We start from the raw sequence: 18,990 nt of genomic DNA, 5'->3' as shown, positions 1-18,990 counted from the left end.
AATTGGAAGAAGAATCCATCCGAAGAAAATAGGATAAAAAATAAGCATTGTTAAGTTTAAAACATTGATAAGACAGGCGAAGAGAGAATTTGAAATGAAGTTGGCCATAGAGGCAAAAACTCATAATAAAAACTTTTTAAAATATATCCGAAGCAAGAAACCTGTGAGGGAGTCAGTTGGACCATTAGATGACAGTGGGGTTAAAGGGGCTCTTAGGGAAGATAAGGCCATTGCAGCAAGACTAAATTAATTCTTTGCTTCCGTATTTACTAATGAGGATGTTGGGGAGATACCAGTTCCAGAGATGGTTTTCAAGGTTGATGAGTCAGACAAACTGAACCAAATCACTGTGAACCTGGAAGATGTAGTAGGCCAGATTGACAAACTAAAGAGTAGCAAATCACCTGGACCAGATGGTATGCATCCTAGGGTACTGAAGGAACTCAAAAATGAAATTTCTGATCTATTAGTTAAAACCTATCATTAAAATCATCCATTGTAACTGAAGACTGGAGGGTGGCCAATGTAACCCCAATATTTAAAAAGGACTGCAGAGGCAATCCAAGAAACTATAGATCAGTGAGCCTGACCTCACTGCTAGGAAAGATAGTGGAAACTATTCTAAAGATCAAAATCACAGAGCATATGGAAAGACATGGTTTAATGGAACACAATCAACATGGATTTACCCAAGGGAAGTCTTGCCTAACAAATTTGCTTCATGTTTTTGAAGGGGTTAATAAACATGTGGATAAAGGTGAACAGTAGATTTAGTATATTTGGATTTTCAAAAGGCGTTTGACAAAGTTCCTAACGAGAGGCTTCTAAAAAAAATAAAAATTCATGGGATAGGAGGCGATGTCCTTTCGTGGATTAAAAACTGGTTAAAAGACAGGAAACAGAGAGTAGGATTAAATGGTCAATTTTCTCAGTGGAAAAGGGTAAGCAATGGGAGTGCCTCAGGGATCTGTACTTGGACTGATGCTTTTCAATATATATATATATATATATATATATAAATGATTTGGAAAGGAAAATGACGAGTGAGATTATCAAATTTGCGTATGATACAAAATTATTCAGAGTAGTGAAATCACAAGTGGATTGTGAAACATTACAGGAGGACCTTGCAAAACTGGAAGATTGGGCATCCAAATGGCAGATGAAATTTAATGTGGACAAGTTCAAGGAGTTGCAAATAGAAAAAAATAACCCTTGCTGTAGTTACACGATATTAGGTTCCGTATTAGGAGCTACCACCCAGGAAAAAGATCTAGGCATCATAGTGGATAATACTTTAAAATCGTCGGCTCAGTGTGTTGCAGCAGTCAAAAAAGCAAACAGAATGTTAAGAATTATTAGGAAGGGAATGGTTAATAAAATAGAAAACGTCATAATGCCTCTGTACCACTCCATGGTGAGACCGCACCTCGAATACTGTGTACAATTCTGGTCGCTGCATCTCAAAAAAGATATAGTTGCGATGGAGAAGGTACAGAGAAAGGCAACCAAAATGAAAAAGGGGATGGAACAGGTCCCCTGTGAGGAAAGGCTGAAGAGGTTAGGGCTGTTCAGCTTGGAGAAGAGACGGCTGAGGAGGGATATGATAGAGATCCAGGATACTGAAGGAGCTCAGAGATGTGCTGGCGACTCCGCTGCGTGACCTGTTCAATAGATCCCTGGAAACGGGAGCGGTGCCGAGTGATTGGAGAAGAGCGGCAGTGGTTCCTTTACACAAAAGTGGGAATAAAGAGGAGGCTGGAAACTACAGGCCGGTTAGCCTCACCTCTGTGGTGGGAAAAGTATTGGAATCGCTGCTGAAGGAAATAATAGTGAACTATCTACAAGCAGCAGAATTGCTGGACCAGAGGCAGAATGGTTTCACCAAGGGAAGGTCCTGTCAGACGAATCTGATCGACTTTTTAGATTGGGTGACTAAGGAATTGGATCAAGGAAGAGAGCTCGATGTCATCTACTTGGATTTTAGCAAAGCTTTTGATACGGTCCCGCACAGGAGGCTTGTGAATAAAATGAGAAGCTTGGGAGTGAGTGCCAAGGTGGTGGCCTGGATAGCAAACTGATTGAAGGACAGAAGACAATGTGTGATGGTAAATGGAACTTACTCGGAACAGAAAGCAGTTGTGAGCGGAGTGCCACAAGGCTCGATGTTGGGACCAGTCCTGTTCAATATCTTTGTGAGCGACATCGCGGAAGGGATAGAAGGTAAGTTTTGTCTTTTTGCGGATGATAATAAGATCTGCAACAGAATGGACACGCTGGAAGGAGTGGAGAAAATGAGATGGGATTTAAGGAAGCTGGAAGACTGGTCGAAGATATGGCAGCTGAGATTCAATGCCACGAAGAGTCATGCATATGGGGTGTGGAAATCTGAAGGAAATGTATTCTATGGGGGGTGAAGGGCTGATGTGCACGGAGCAGGAGAGAGACCTTGGGATGAAAGTGTTTAACGATCTGAAGTTGGTGAAACATATGGAGGGGACGCCCCCGAGGTTCCCACCATGACGTGTATAAGATGGAGGATGGTGTGCGCACGTCTTAGATGATCCCCGATTCAAGATGGCGGGCGGGACTGCCCACACTGTCCCAGGAACGCAGAGAAGAGCGGCATGAAGAGGCCGAGGTTGCCAAGCATCCAAGATTCACTGAAGCAGGAAAAAGGGGGTGAGAAACAGAGGTCGCAGCCGTCTGCGACCAACGGACGCAACAGCTAGAAAGCTTCGCTGCAACATTCCATTTCTCCTGGATCCAGATATTGTCTGCTGAGAAAGTCGGCTCTTACATTGTCTTTTCCTGCAATGTATGAGACTGAGATCCCGTGAAGATGTACTTCCGCTCATTCAATGAGTTGGGCTATTTCCTGCGACACTTGCGGCTCTTGGTTCCTCCCTGTCGATCAATGTAAGCCACTGTCGTCGCATTGTCTGACATTATTCAGACTGCTCGATCCTGCAAGCAATCAATGAATCACAAGCATGACAACCAAACGGCATGGGCTTCCAGCCAATTGATGCTCCAGAGGTAATCCTCTGTACTCCAGCGCCCCTTCCGCTTTCAACTCCTGACAGTAAGCCACCCAACCCTGGAGGTTCATATCCATCATGTGTAGTAGCTAATCCGATGCTTGTAGTGGCACGCCCCTCATTATTTGATACGCCTGCAGCCAATTGTCGAAGTATGGGTAGATAGGAATGCCAAACCTCTCTCTACACTGCTGCTACCAGCACCATGAACTTAGAAAAGGTTCTGGATGCAGTGTCCAATCCGAACTATAGTGCTCAAAAAGTGACAATGTCACCCCAAAACAGCAAACCGTAGAAAACCACTGATGCTCCAGCTGGATGGGAATACGCAGATACTCCTCTGACAACCAAGAGACTTAATAAACTCCCCCAACTGTACTGTTCTTATCAGTAAGCGTAAAGTTTCCCATGCGGGAACAAGTCACTTGCAAAAACCAGTTGACTCCCTTGAGATGGAGCGAAGAAATATTGGCCCAAATTATCATGAGACATGGGTCCTGATATCACAGTTTGCAGGCTGAGAAGTCCTGACAACTTACACTCCACTGACTGTCTCTTCTGCGGAAAGCTGCAGGAAGACACCATAAAAATGTCCCAAGGCATGCTGAGAAACTCCAGAACATAGCCATCTCTTATCACCTCTAGACCCCACTGGTCTGACATGATCTTGATCCACCTACAATAAAAAGGAGAAATAGGCAACCCCCTACCTCCTGATCCTAGGAGTGGGTCGGCACACCCTCACTAAGGGGTTTGGGGCTGGGCACCACCACTCGAGCCCACGCCCCGTCTGGGCTGACTGGGTCAAAGAACTGACTTACCCAAAGGTCAAACCCTATGAAAAGTCGCTCTTCTGTAAGGCTGAAAACATTAGAAAACCACCAGCACAACATACCGTGCCAAATGAGCAAGGCACCGGCTTTTAATCCTTTGGTAACTGAGGAATCTGGGACTCATTCCATTTATTGGCCTTTTTTTTTTTCTCACTCCCAAAACAGTGTGATCCTTAAGAGGACATTTTATAAGAGGAGGCTTTGAATTGTCTCAGCATCCATTCTTCAGCTACAGCAGACATTCATCCCTGCTTAGCTTCTGAGGGCAGACAAAATTCGGGCTTATCCAAGGTGGAGAGGCCATACGGCACTGCCCTGAATTCAAACCAGACTCATTGACTTCCTGAGAGAGAGCAAGAAAGGGTGATCCACCAGGGAGCAGCAAGAAATCATCTGCAATTCATTGCCACTGCCTCGAGGCCTCCTTAAGGATAGCCTCAATTCTGCTACCTGCCCCTCCTTCAAGCAACTCCCCCTTCCACAGGGATAGTCGCCCGCTTGGTAACGGTACACACCAGAGCATCCACTTTCAGAAAACGCAACTTTTCTCTCTCTTTCTGCCGGATCCAGGGGGTACCATGCTACAAAGGCTCGTCCCCCTGTAAAAGCAAGTTTGCTTACCGTAAACGGTGTTTCTGTAGATAGCAGGATGAATTAGCCATGCTGTCATGGGAACTGTCTATCAGGGCCCGGGAGGCAGAGCTTTCCAAAGAGGAAGTCAGAGCTTTGCTCTGTGCGGCTGCTCGTGTATTCCCTCGCAGGAAACAGAATCTCCTCAGTCTGTAATTAAGCAATATAGGGATCTGACGTAGGTGAGGTCGACTGTCCAGGGAGATGGGAGGGTCAGCATGGCTAATTCATCCTGCTTTTTCCCATTGATAACAGGGTTGAATTAGCCATGCTGTCATGGGAGTCCTAAGCTCCCGATCACGCTGTAGTTTGAATAATCTGTTCGCACATGATCAAATCGTAGTGGAAAGTCGACTGTCTTGTTAAGTCGTTAAAGAGTGAAGAACCTCCCGTCCCATCCTGGCGTCATCAGATGTCTGTTGATCCAAGCAGTAGTGGAACATGAAGGTATGCAAGGAGGACCAGGTGGCCGACTTACAAATGTCAATGGGTTGCACATGTCGCAGATGAATTATGGAAGCTGACACCGCTCTCACTTGATGAGCTTTTGGGTGGGACGGTAGGGTCAGCTTTTGCTTGTGATAGCAAAACTGAATACATTGCACAATCCAGCTGGAGATGGTACGTTTAGCAACCGGCAGGCCCAGTACATTTGGATTGAAGGAGACAAACAATTGCGACGCTCTTGAATCCATGTGTGTTCGCTTCTTATAGTATGCTAATGCACGTTTACAGTCTAGGGTGTGTAGTAAATGTTCCCTGTCATTCTGATGAGGTTTAGGGAAGAATGTTGGCAGTTCTATCGATTGGTTCAAATGGAACTGGGAAACAATTTTTGGTAGAAATGACGGATGTTTTCGGAGAATGGCTTTGTGATGATAAAACTGGAGATAAGAACTGTTGTGAACCAATGCCTGTAGTTCGCTAACTCTGCTGTTACAAGAAAAACCACTTTCCATGTGATGTATTTCATGTGGGCTGTGTCCATGGGTTCAAAGGGTGCTAGCATAAGCTGCACCAAGATGAGGTTGAGGTTCCATTGTACTGGAGGCTTGGAGGTAGGTGGGCGCAGTCGAGATAGGCCCTTTATAAATTGAGGTACTAAGGGATGCAAAGAGATGGGCTGGCCACGATGTGGTCGATGGTATGCCGCTATGGCACTGAGATGAACCTTGACAGAAGAAGATGTGAGACCTCCCTTGTATAAAGTGTGAAGGTAGTCTAGCAGTGACTCCGGTGAACAGTCTAAGGGATGATTTCCCTTGGAGGTGCACCATGTGGAGCATCAGTTCCACTTGAACCTGTAGTTCCATCTCGTGGAGGGTTTTCTGGATTCCACAATGATTTCTTAGGCCTCAATGGAGATGCCTTGTTCCTCTAGGAGGACCCGCTTAACCTCCATGTTGTTAAGTAAAGGGAAGATTGCATGGGGTGAAGAAGGGTTCCCTCATCTTGTGTCAATAGATCCGGTCGATCCGGAAATCTGATTGGATCGGCGATGGATAGATGTAGTAGATATGTGTACCACAACTGCCGGGGCCAAGCCGGTGCTATTAATATTAGTTGCGCTGCCTCCTGCATACATTTCTGAATGGTCCTGGTGATGAGAGGAATTGGAGGAAAAGCGTACATTAGACTTTCTGTCCAAGGAAGGAGGAAGGCGTCTTGAGCCGTCCAATGATGACTGGGCCAAATTGAACAGAAGCAAGGGACTTTTGTGTTCTGTTCCGTGGCGAAGAGATCTAAGGTTGGTACCCCCCACTGAGCAAATATTTGTTGAGTCACCTGTTGGTTGAGCAACCATTCGTGGGGGTAGAATATTCGGCTCAGTCTGACTGCCTGAGTATTGATTACTCCTGGCAGGTAGGTCGCTTAGAGGTGGATGGAGTGGCAGTGTGCATGGTTGAAAATGAGCAGAGTCTCTTTGCAGAGGGACCATGAACCTGATCCTCCTTGTTTGTTGATGTAGAACATTGCTACTTGATTGTCTGTGTACACCATTACTCAGCGACCTTGAAGCTGGGGGAGAAAGGCTTGTAGGGTGTTTCGAATCGCTCTGAGCTCTAGGAGATTTATTTGCAGAATTTGTTCCTGACGAGATCATAGTCCTTGCGTTTGCAGCTCGTCTAAATGTGCCCCCCCCCCCAACCCTTGCGAGAGGCATCTGTTGTGAGGACTGTGTTGTAAGGGGGAGTGCTGAATGACACACATTTTGATAGCGTGGTCTTGTTTAACCACCAGTCCAAGTCCTTCGACATCTCGAGTCAAGACTAGCTTTTGATTCAGTGGTTGTGAGTGTTGTCTCCATTGACGTTTCAACCCCCACTGCAGTCGACACATATGCAATCTGGTGTTGGGCACAGTATAGTTGGCTGCTGCCATGTGTCCCAACAGTGTAAGTATTTGACATGCTGAAGGTCGCAGCGTTACTCTGAGAGAGTGTTTTAGAGATCGCATCTCCAACTGCCTGACTTCCGGTAGGAAGGCCCTGTTCCGTGTGGTATCTAGACGCGCTCCTATAAACTGCAGAATTTGCATTGGGGTTAACATGGACTTCTGGTAGTTGATGACTAGACTGAGCTGGTCCAAGAATTCTATTATTTGATGCACCTGAGTCAGTAGCATCGTGGGATTCGAAGCTACCAGTAGCTAATCGTCGAGGTATGGGAAAATTCGCATGCCCCGCTGTCGCAGGGATGCCACCACCACTGCCATACATTTCGTGAACACCCTGGGGGCCGCTGAGAGTCTGAACAGAAGGACTGTATACTAGTAGTGAGTGTGCTTGAATTGAAAGGATAGGTAATGCCACGAAGATGGGTGGATAGGAATGTGGATATAAGCATCCTTCAAAACTACCATGCACATCCAATTGTTGGGTTGAAGAAGGGGTAGAATGGTTTTTAAAGATACCATCTTGAATTTCTCCTTCACCAAATATTTGTTCAACTCCCGGAGGTCTAGGATCGGTGAAGGCCACCGGACGTCTTGGGAATTAGGAAGTATGGTGAATAGAACCCCCGTGTTGCGGGCATGAAGTGGAATCTTGCGAATGGCCCGTTGAGCTTGTAGCGATGTGATTTCTGACGCCAACTGGGTTTGGTGTAATCTGGGTTCCCTGGTTGTTAAATGGGGAAGCGTGGGTGTGGTGAGGAAGTGGAGTTGATAGCCCTTCTGTACAATTTCTACTACCCACCGAACGGATGTCATGGCTTCCTATGCCGGAAAACGCGCTGTTATTCATCCTGGTGGCGTGGGTTGCAACGGTGGCGAATGAAATCTTAAAAAGATTGGGACGGCTTGGCAGGGGCTAATGGCTGTTGGTTTTGGGTCCGCTGAGACCTAGGTCTTCCCTTTCTGTTCTGCGCTTGTGATTGTTGCGGCCTTTACTGCGGCTGGTATGATGGTGGGCGGTACGAGGAGTAAGGCTGGAAAAGACGAAGTGAAAAGGGCTGTCAGCGATTCGCTGAGAAGTAGCAGCGTGGCACAGTGAATGTAGATGGTGCAGCCAAGGACTGAATCACCACAGACTGTTCTTTCAATTTAGCAACCGTCTCTTGAAACCTATCGCCGAATAAGTTGTCACCCTTTCAAGGGAGATTCACCAACTTTTCATAGCCGTCTTCCCGGATCGTGCTAGCTCAGAGCCACGCCATTCGGCGCGCCTTGATGGCTGAAGCTGATGACCTGGATGCTGTCTCAAAGCCTTCATAGACGGTTCTGAAAAGATGCCCAATTCCCTCTTCAATGTCTTGGATAGGCTGAGGTGTCGTCGCGGAGGATAATTCCGCTGTGAAAAGCATCCCTTTCATGACCTGCACACATTCATACAAGTATTGTACAATTGGAAGGTCTTTTTTGCAAAGTCATCCAAGAGTCGATTATCTCTACCCGGGGGCGTGGAAGTATGGAGTTTGGGCTTCTTTGCCTTTTGCAGGGCAGATTCCACCATGATCGAGTTGTATGGGAGCTGTGGCAGAATATAAAACTGGGATTGCTTCATCTTAATTTTTAAGTCAGTTTTTCTAGAGACTGTTGGGTTGGTGAATGTGTTTCCCATGTCTTCTCTAGGACAGTATCCAGAACTCGATGTGGGCGGTAAGAAAGTGGATTCTGCCGGCAGGTCGAATATTTTGAGGATGCCCAATGTTTCTGCTCTGGGGTCCGGCACCTTCTGCACCTCTAAATGCAGGATGGATCCTACCTTTTCTAGGAATTTCGGATACGAGAGCTCCTCAGGCAGGGACTACAGCTCGGGGATCCTCTGGTGGATCTGATGGATACCCAGTAGATGTATCTGGAGATGATGGAGGGGAGTTTGATTGGGTAGGTGAAGGAGGTACCTGAGCAGGGACTCATGGGCTATGCAGCTGGGCCAGTGCTGGGGGCTCCGGAGAGGCTTCTCTTGACGGAGGCGCTGACGGTGACAAGCTCATAGTAGGTGAGGGTGGTAATGCAAAAGAGGACTGTAGCGTTTCGAAGAATCCCGAGAGGGCCTGTGAGAAGTGTGAGAACACCTGTTGTGTTTGGGGCGGCATGTGCAGCTTTGAGGGCTTGTGTGGTTGCCATGGGGATATGGCTGCTCGTAATACATCTGAGTCAGCCGTCCCAGCCTGACCGTTTGTCCACCAACTTTCGCTTTTTTGTTAGGGGCTCTTGGAGGCCTTGGTCCTGTGCACATCGTTCCGTGACTGACGAAAGGTCGGAGAACACTTGTGATGCCAAGGATGAGGAGGAGGAATGACCCTAATCCAGTCATCCTATGATGTAGAGTGATCTCCCAGAGTCTGTTGTCCCAAGGATGAGGTGGATGGCCTCGAACGTTGGGGGCTCGACCTCGCCGAGTGAATCCGTCTAGAGTCATGTCTAGGTTTTCGTGGAAGAGTATCCCTTGACGAAGTCTTGGTGATTAGATGTTCTGAAGTGGTTTTCTTATGCTTTTGAGGGAGACTGAGCCCAGTCCCCATCGATTTTCCCTCTGTCAAGAGGCTAGATGTACAGTGAGCTGAATGCTTCGGATGTCTGGTACTTTGCAACCGTGTGGGATGCTTTTTGCGTCGATGTTGATGTCTTGTGCGTCGATGGTGTCGACTTATGCATCGATCAGACGTCATGCTTCGAGGTCGATGTAGGGTCCAACGCAGAATGCGTCAAAGTCGTGTCCGTCGGCGTTGAGGGATGCGTCGGCTTCGGTGCCGATGGATGGCGCGTCGGCGGTCGACTCTGTTCATGTGCCGATGGTTCTTCGGCACGGTGTTTTCCGCTATGCGCTGTCTGCTCCTGTCGTGAGCGACGCATTGAGTGCAACTGGTCCCGATTACTTTTTGATGTAGTTTTATGGGGTTCTCGACCTCTATGGACCTCCTTGGGCTCCCCTGTACCTCCAGGCCTAGAGGTTGATGAGTCCAAAGATGAGGCCCTTCGCAACAGTAGGCCCTGTGGTTTTTGCCGGGCCCGGCGAGGAGTGGGACTCGGACGGCGGGGAATATGAACCACCGGCGCGACTTTTTAAGTCCTCGATCTTCTGCACCCTCTGTCTTCAGGCTCGAGGAGACATGCAGCCGCAATGTGCGCACTCGGCCTGGACGTGGTAGGCCCCTAGGCAGCAGTAGCGGTGATTGACATGATCTTACTGCAGCGGCATGGTTTAAAACCCAACGGCCTTGGGTTTGCTTTTTGCGACATTAATTTGTCTTCAAGTGATTGAAGCTGAGGAAAAGTAAGCTCCACGCGCGATCCCACACATGGAAAGAAACAGAATGAGGAGATTCTGTTTCCTGCACGGGAACACACGTGCAGCCACACAGAGCAAAGCTGACTTCCTCTTTGGAAAGCTCCACCTCCCGGGCTCTGATAGACAGTTCCATGACAGCATGGCTATTTCAGCCCTGCTATCAATGGGAAAAAATAGCATCCGAGGTGCCACATTCAAGATCAACCAGTTCTTGAATATCATCCATAGTGCTTCATATAATGAGATTCTTGTTTGTCTTCAGCACCCGGCATCCCCAGCATCTTCAGTGCCTGGGCGATTCAAACCAGCCACCCATTTCTATGAAGAAACGCAACACAGTGCTATACAGTTCCAACCCCGGAGGAATTTCCCATTCTCCATGGAGTAAGGGCTGCTTTCAACATCCATGTCACCTAGGTCCTTATCAACGTGAACCACAGCAGGAGTAGACACACCTGCGAGCAGGGCCTAGCCAACCAGCTGCTCAAACCCACAAAGCTGTTTCGCAGCAGACTTGCATGCAGAAAAGCATGTGAACGCCGCCGCCGCAGCCCATACCAAAACCAGGGAGCGCCTGTTCTGTGCCTTCCTCCGCTGATGATCCAGTTAGAGGCCCCATTGCTAGCTAGATTTCAATATTAGCCTCAGAGTGTTTTTTGCTAGCTGTGATTGTAACAACGGACTGCTTCTTGCAGTCAAGATCATAAGGTTATTATGATCAAGATTTTTCACTCTAAAATTTTTTTCACCATATTTATAATTGTATTAATATCCTTTAAAAATATTTAGGGGCAGATTTTAAAAGGTACACGCGTGGCACACACAAATGTACGCCCAATTTTATAACATGAAAGTGCAAGGGGGTGCACAATTGTGCACGCCGAGCCCTATCCGAGCCAACCTGCCTTCCCCTGTTCCCTCCCAGGCCGTTCCGAAATCGAAGCAGCCTCGGAAGGAACTTCCTTACCCACCCCCCACCCCACCTTTCCTTCCCCCCTACCTTTTCCTTTTTGTTTTCTTTGTTCCAAAACTTACTTTAGCCCTGGGGCTGAAGTAAGTTGGCGCGCCGGCCGGCCATCCCAGCAGCTGTGCGGAGGCCTCTGGCCATGCCCCACCCCTGGACCAGCCATGCCCCGCCCCTTTTTTTCAAGCCCCGGGGCTTTACATGCGCCGCCGGGCCTTTGAAAATAGGCCTGGCGCTCATAGGTCTTTGAAAATCTGCCCCTTAGTTTTTTTTAGGTGTTCTACATATACATTTATTGAATCTTAACTGTCAGGCATTCAACCACTTCTTGAGGATACTTAGATCACTTCTTATTCTGTCTGCTTTATCAAGTGTCCACTCTCATGCAAATTTATGTCCTATGCAAAAAACAAAGTTTGGCGGAATATAAATAAATAAAATGTAAAAATGTAAATAATAAAGATACTGAATAGAACAGAGATGAGGATAGATCCCTGAGGCACTCAGAGACTTGAAATTCATTCTCATTCAACCAGTTTCTAATTCAGTCTACCACCTTGGGCTCACATCTAGGCTTTCAGATTGAGCTTCTTTTGCCTTCTCAGTCCACTCTGAATAACTATATTTTAATGAATGAACCATGTACAGCCTCTTTTAGTACTGCTGGTATTGCATTATAAAAAAACTTTAATAATCACATACAATGGGGAGATGTAATTTGGGGGGGGGTTTGTTTTTTTACCAATTTCATCTTCTCCAGATTCTTCTTTTTATAAGAATAGTTACTTTTAACAGCACCCTTGTTTTATTTTGTAATTAAAATACTATTTGAAATAAAATGTCTTGGATTGCATATATTATATAAAATTACCTTTATTTATGGCCCAGCAGTTTTCTCCTGCTATTTTTGATTCCCAGCTCAATCAAAGCCAACCTTTACTGGGCTATGCTGCTAAGTCTTCAATTACAACTACTCTGAGATTTTTCCCCTATCTTTATATCCTCCACCTAGCTCAGTCCAGCCATCACAGTGTTGATCCTTGGCCAGGAACTGGGTGCTCTATGGCAGTGGTCCCCAACCCTGTCCTGGGGGCCCACCAGCCAGTCGGGTTTTCAGGATAGCCACAATGAATATGCATGAGAGAAAATTTGCATGTTATGGAGGCAGTGCATGCATATTTTCTCTCATGCATATTCATTGTGGCTATCCTGAAAACCCATTTGGCTGGTGGGCCCCCAGGACAGGGTTGGGGACCACTGCTCTATGGGAATGCATTAACAATATATGGAGAACCTGCATTTCAACATCACCCTCACCAGCAGAGGCACTGATCTTTTTAGTGCCCCAAAAGTATGGTGACTTGCAGCTTCATAATTACCACTCACCCAGGAGGCAGGCCTCTTTCAAAGGAAAGGAAAGGAGGCTCTAGAATGAGAAATCATGTGAACCTTCCCATGCTGGTGTTGAAAACAAGGACAGTACTAGAATTTCAGAAGGCATGGGATAAACACAGAGGATCTCTGAGGGAGTGGGAGGGATCATAAAGCTGAGTAGTTGGTATGAATGAAAAGACTGGATAAGCCATAATGATCTTTTTTTTGTCATCACATTTTTATGTAATAGATTAGCATGCAGTGTCTCCATCATATATAAATATACCTCATGCTTATTTTTTGTGAATATCCTGCACACTAGACCCATTTGTGACTTTTGAAGAACAAAATTAGCCACCCCATGTTATATCTTTTTTGAGGTGCGGTGACCAGAATTGCACACAATACTCAAGGCTTGGCCACACCATGGATCAATGTAGAGGCATTATCATATTCCCAGTTTTGTTTTCTATTCGTTTCCTATTCTATTTGCTTTTTTGGGTGCTACTGCACACCAAGCTTAAGAGTTGAACATTTTGTCCCCAATGTTTCCAGGGTGGTAACTCCTAATATGGAACAAGCATTGCACATACATAGTTTATTATTCTTGTGTGTTGACCAAGAAACACTGTTGAGTTCTTAGGATATGAGACACTGATAAAGTGATCTGTAGGCAGAAGGATAATTTAAAGGCTTATTAGACACCGTATCTATAAATCCAGTTGATAAATCCTCACCTGAGATTTCTCAGATAGTGGTTTGGGTCTGAACATGGAAGGAAATGGGAAATATATCGGCCTGGAATCTTCTGGTCCCTGCATTTTTAAGATTTCAGAGTGAAACCACCTATAAAATATGAAATCAGTATGAAAGATGTGCATCAGTAGATATAAATGTGAAAAACAAATTCCAGCTTCATCATTTTGCTCAAGGTGCCTTAACTATCCCACATTTGCTGGGACATTGCCCCGTTTTTGATTAAGATAGTAATTCTCAACCTGGAGGGCATGATATGCCTCCTCTCACTACAGCTATCAACTCTGGGGGGAGGGGACAAATCTGGCCATCCGCATTCCCCACACCCCACTATTTTCTCAGCAAATCAGTGATTGGTCAGAGGCCTAATTGCACCAACAGTGGCTACAGTAGTGTACTGTAAAGACAAGCAAACCAGGAACAGATTCTGTGTGTGCTCTATTCCCAGACTCCACCTACCATTTGGAAGCTAGGCGGGATATTGCCCTTGGGAGCAGTATTTCCACTCTGTGCACCTTTATAACATTCTGCTATTATCACTGCTATTGTGATCAGGCCTCCAACCGAACTCTGTTTTGACAAGGTCCACAAGGCAGAGGAAGAGAGATCTGCAAATGCACAGGCACTTACATTGACTGGTTTAAAGGTCCTGCTAGGTAGCCACTAGTTTTCCTTAGTGACCAGGTCAGCCAAATACCAGCCTATTGCTAATCCTACCTCCTCCTTGCCAGCTGAAGCTAAGCAAGGACAATTTGCATTTATCCACCCACCACAACCTTCCTGCCCAAGCAGGAAAAATGAACCAGAAAAGAAAATCACTTGCCCCATTGCCTCCAAAGGAAAGATAAGTGATAAATGAGAGCCAGATACGTTTTTTAATTTATATATACTGTATTCTTTCAGTTGATGAGATTAGTTAATTAGAGTAGTTGAAATAATGAAGTTTTTTAATTTTGAAAACAAATCATGGGTAGGGCTTGAAACCCAGTTGAAGGTATTGAAAGTGATTCTGGACTCCGTGCAGTAAAAGGTTGCAAGCCACTGGAATATGACCATAACCCAAATGTTTTGCAACACAAAGAAAAAAAGGGCATTCAATAGAACTTTAAAATATTCTTTTCCTTCCCACCCCTTAGTTTTGCAAGGTAGCCCTCCTATTTTCCTGCACTTTTTAAAGAAAGGAAATCAAGGTTAACATAAAAACAATATAAGGTGATACTTTTTTGTTATTAGACTAAATATATTGCCCGAAAGCTAGCCAAGAAATGTATTGTTAGTCCAAGAAAAATGTATCACCTTATACATATTTTGTTAACCTTGATTTCCGTGCATTCAAAGTGGACGATTTTATCCATTTGGTTAAGAAAGGGAGCCGGAAAGCAGAAGATACAGGGGCGAAAGTCGATTCACAGGCATTAATTAACTAGAGACCCGCGCTGATCTCTTACTTCTCACGGCCCCCTAGGCTGGGGGGTCAGGCTGCTTTTACCTGGCGTTGTGGAACAGGCGAGACTGGGTTCCCCAGACCTTGGTGAAGTTTGGGAGCCGCGTTATCCCTTCAGAGGGCTTCGCGGCTGCTCGTTGCCTAGCAACGCGCGTTCGTGGGGTTTTGTTTGTTTTTTTTTTACCTTCCGTTTCCGGTGTGAAAGGGCGAGGACGAGAAAAGGCGAAGTCGGGGAAGTTAGATCGCTTAATAGTTAGAGTCAGATGAGATCTTACACACCATTGAATATTTTTTTTTCTGTTTCCTTCGTCTGTTTTGGTTCTCTGAGGAATTAATACATCGTCATATTTTATTCAACAGAATTTAGATTTAAAAAGGAATTCCGTGTGCAAAGCTTGGTTAGAGGGACCAAACCTAAGCATTCTGATGTTGTTTCTGCATGCCTCTGATTCACACATGGATTTCTAGGGCGTCATTCTACAATTGTGTTAGAACCTACAAAAAGTGTTAAAATCAGAGTAGGCTATTGGCGATTCCAGGAACTTCAGGTTCAGGGAACGTTATTGGTATGGCAACGTATTTATATGTTGCCAAAGTAATGCATTAAGTGGTTAATCTTGCTGGAAAGCTGTAAATACCAAAAGCCTCTAGGAAGATATAGATTTTAGCATCCCCAGTGGAACGATGTGAATTGTGTAGTAAAGGCAAATAAAAAAAAGTGCCTATAGTAAAATTATAAAGCAGAGGTCCCCAAACTGCAGCTCATGGGTTGAATCTGAACCAGGAACCTCGTTTTTCCAGTCTACCATACTTTTCCGTTTCTGCAACCAGTTCTGGCCACAACGAACTTCGTTTTGTTTTGTTTAATACACAGCAGCAACCGAGAGGCTGGCAGGGTTTCCCAGGCTCTGCAGCAGTATAGCAGCCACCTAGATCTGTAAAGATGGAAAGTGCTCAAGGGGAAAATAGCCGGCTGGATCTTCCAAGATCTAGGAAGCCACTGGCAGGGAGAGGTTCGGCCGCATCAGCAGAATAGGAGCCTGCCAGACCCACTTATATGCAGAGAACCGTGGCCAGGCCTTGTTTAGTGGAATAGGAGCTACTCAGACCTGCTGGGATGCAAGAAAGCTGTTGGCAGGGAAAGCCGTTGCCAGTAATATAAGAGCCAAGTGGACCCACCAAACTGGAAAGATCCACTGGCAGGAAGCCCAGGTGGCTGCTAATGGAAGAGGAGATGGCCAGATCTGTAAGATACAAATAGATGCTGGTAGAGAGGTTGGGCCAGCCTGCAGAAGATCAAGAGACATACACAAGGGAGGTGGAGATGTAAGGGAGAGGCTAAAATAGTAAGTGGAGGGGTGAGTGATGAAAGGGGGGTGGGGTGGATGATTAAGAGGGAAGGGAGGAAGGAGCATAACATACACTTCCAGCTGATTAAGCTTCCAAGTTCATACCCCTTGTTGAATGTAACTTTGGCTTCTTCCACTTCATTTGTTTATTTACTTTAGTTGTCGCTCCAGTTTTTTACCCTGTTCGATGTAAACCGATCCGATATGGTTTTTTTACTATGAAGGTCGGTATAGAAAAGTGTTAAATAAATAATAAAATACACCCCAAGCCCCCTACACCTTTGGGATGGGATTGCTAATTTCAAAACTAAAAATGATTACGGATTACTGCAGCAGTCAAAAAAGCAATAATGTTTAGGAATTATTAGGAAGGGAATGGTGAATAAAACGGAAAATGTCATAATGCCTCTATCCGCTCCATGGTGAGACCGCATCTTAAATACTGTGTACAATTCTGGCCCCGCATCTCAGAAAGATATAGTTGCGATGGAGAAGGTACAGAGAAAAGCGACCAAAATGATAAAGGGGATGGAACAGCTCCCCTATGAGGAAAGACTAAAGAGGTTAGGACTGTTCATCTTGGAGAAGAGATGACTGAGAGGAGATTTGATACGCACTGAACGCCCCACTCGCACTGTCAACAAAGGCATCCTCATCCATTCCCCCTTTGAAAAAAGCCCACCTCTCCTCTACTAGGGACTGTGCACTATCCATGCAGGCCCTAAACAATGGAACGCCCTCCCTACCACTCTCAGGCTAGAGCCATGTTACGCCAAGTTCAGAAAAAAACTTAAAACATGGCTCTTCCAACAAGCCTACCCTGATTAAGTACACTGACTTCCGCAAGTATCTTGCCTACGCCTTGTATATTCCTGTAATAGTCCATTGCAGTTTTATTTATTGCTTTAATTCCTCCACCTCCTGCTCTTTGTATACTCCCTCCTTGTTCGCCCTCCCTGTTCATTGTAATTTCTGCCTTTAAAGTTACATTGTAAACCGTATGATGTATGCATACTAATACCGGTATATAAAAGTTTTTAATTAATTAAATAAATAAATCAATCAATCAATCAATCAATCATGAGAGGTTCTAGAACGGGTAAATGTGAATCGGTTATTTACTCTTTCGGATAATAGAAGGTCTAGGGGAAACTCCATGAAGTTAGCATGTGGCACATCTAAAACTAATCGGAGAAAGTTCTTTTTCACTCAACGCACAATTAAACTCTGGAATTTGTTGCCAGGAGATGTGGGTTGGTGCAGTTAGTGTAGCTGGGTTTAAAAAGGATTGGATAAGTTCTTGAAGAAGTCCATTACCTGCTATTAAGTTAACTTAGAAAATAGCCACTGCTATTACTAGCATCAGTAGCATGGGATAGACTTAGTTGTTGGGTACTTGCCAAGTTCTTATGGCCTGAATTGGCCACTGTTGGAAACAGGATGCTGGGCTTGATGGACCCTTGGTCTGACCCAGTATGGCATGTTCTTAACCACACCCCTGAGAACCCTGACTCCCTCATTTCCGTGACCAGTCCAGCCGTGCTGGCTGTGTAGGGCGCCTTGAGAGACAGTGCCCGTATCCTGCTTCAGCCCTTGCCTTGATGTCTTGTTTCAAGCCCTGTCTTGGATGTCTGCTTCAGCTCCCATCTGATGTCTTGCCGTACCCAGCGGCAGGTCCGAAAGGGCTTGGAACAGTCGGAGGACCGTTCATCAATCAACATCCCACTGTTGGTTGATATGGGCGAGCAGGTCCGGCTGAGGGTCAGACTACGCTCCTTACCCCCTGCTTCTGTTCCTGCCTGCCTCACCATGCCTGCACCGGCTCACCTCCCAGGGTGTGGCTTGGGGCTCCTCCTTGACTCATGCCGTGGCCCAAGGGCTCACCACCTGCTATGGAGGCGACCGCGCTCCGCGCACTCGGTAACACTCTCCTCCATTTCCATGACTTTCGAACAGTGCGCCAAGCTATCATTTTCTCAAAATTGGACTATTGCAACTCCCTACTCTTCAGCCTCCCAGCTAACACCATCAAACCCTTACAGGTGCTACAAAATGCTTCAGCAAGGATTCTGACCAAGACCAATAAAGAGACCATATTACACCCATCCTGCGGAACCTGCACTGGCTCCCAATCAAATTCAGAATCTTATACAAGTTCTAACGATCATCCATAAATCCATTCACAATATCACCCCCCTGGATCTTAAGTTCCCACTTCGACTTCACATGCCCTCCAGACCGGTGAGGTCAGCCTATAGAGACACCTTGCTGGCCCACCCCATTAAATCCTCATTAAGGAAGAGAGCCCGTTCTACGTCTGGACCAACGCAATGGAACTCCCTCCCTCTGGAGCTTTGACTAGAACAATGCCCAACACCTTTAAGAAAGACTAAAGACATGGCTGTTTAGCGAAGCCTTTGCCTAACTCTGATGACCCTTGAACATTTCAGGCAGCGTTGTTAGTAGAACTTCATCACTAGCAAGCCGCTCTGAGTACAGACGAGCTATCAAATGTTTTTCCTCTGCAATACCCTATCCCAGTTCTCTTTGTTTAATCCCATTTCGTTGGATCCAAGTTTTGTTCTCCCCTGTTTAATGTAATGCATCCTTTTGCAATGTTTTTGTTATAATGTAAACCGAGGTGATTTGTAACTTGTTACATGAATATCGGTATATAAAAGTGCCAAATAAATAATCAATCTAGGAGTATGTCACTCACTAGTGAGTCAGTGCAATGCCTTAGGGATTGTAGGTTCAGTGTTCTGTTCTGATAGTGTCTCATTCAGAAACAGGTTTAACTGTCCAATTCACCAACAATGCACAGCCCTTCTCAAATAAGTGTTGCTTCCATCAGTCTCAGACGGC

At 45.8% G+C, this 18,990-nt stretch overlaps 1 protein-coding gene across 1 annotated transcript in view; it reads right to left on the bottom strand.

Annotated features, from left to right (window-relative positions):
• Positions 1–14,930, bottom strand: part of DLEC1 (DLEC1 cilia and flagella associated protein) — a 778,557-nt gene extending 763,627 nt beyond the window's left edge. Inside the window, exons 1-2 of the mRNA XM_029587026.1 lie at positions 14,822–14,930; positions 13,314–13,422 (exon numbers count right to left, since the gene is read on the bottom strand). Coding sequence (XP_029442886.1) covers positions 13,314–13,397 — 84 coding nt within the window. The 5' untranslated portion in view covers positions 13,398–13,422; positions 14,822–14,930. The remainder of the gene's footprint in view (positions 1–13,313; positions 13,423–14,821) is intronic.
• Between the last annotated feature and the right edge of the window lie 4,060 nt (positions 14,931–18,990).

Source organism: Rhinatrema bivittatum, chromosome 2, assembly GCF_901001135.1.
Source record: "Rhinatrema bivittatum chromosome 2, aRhiBiv1.1, whole genome shotgun sequence".
NCBI lineage: Eukaryota > Metazoa > Chordata > Amphibia > Gymnophiona > Rhinatrematidae > Rhinatrema > Rhinatrema bivittatum.
Note: the sequence above shows the minus strand (reverse complement) of the source record. Positions and strands in the feature narration are given on the sequence as shown.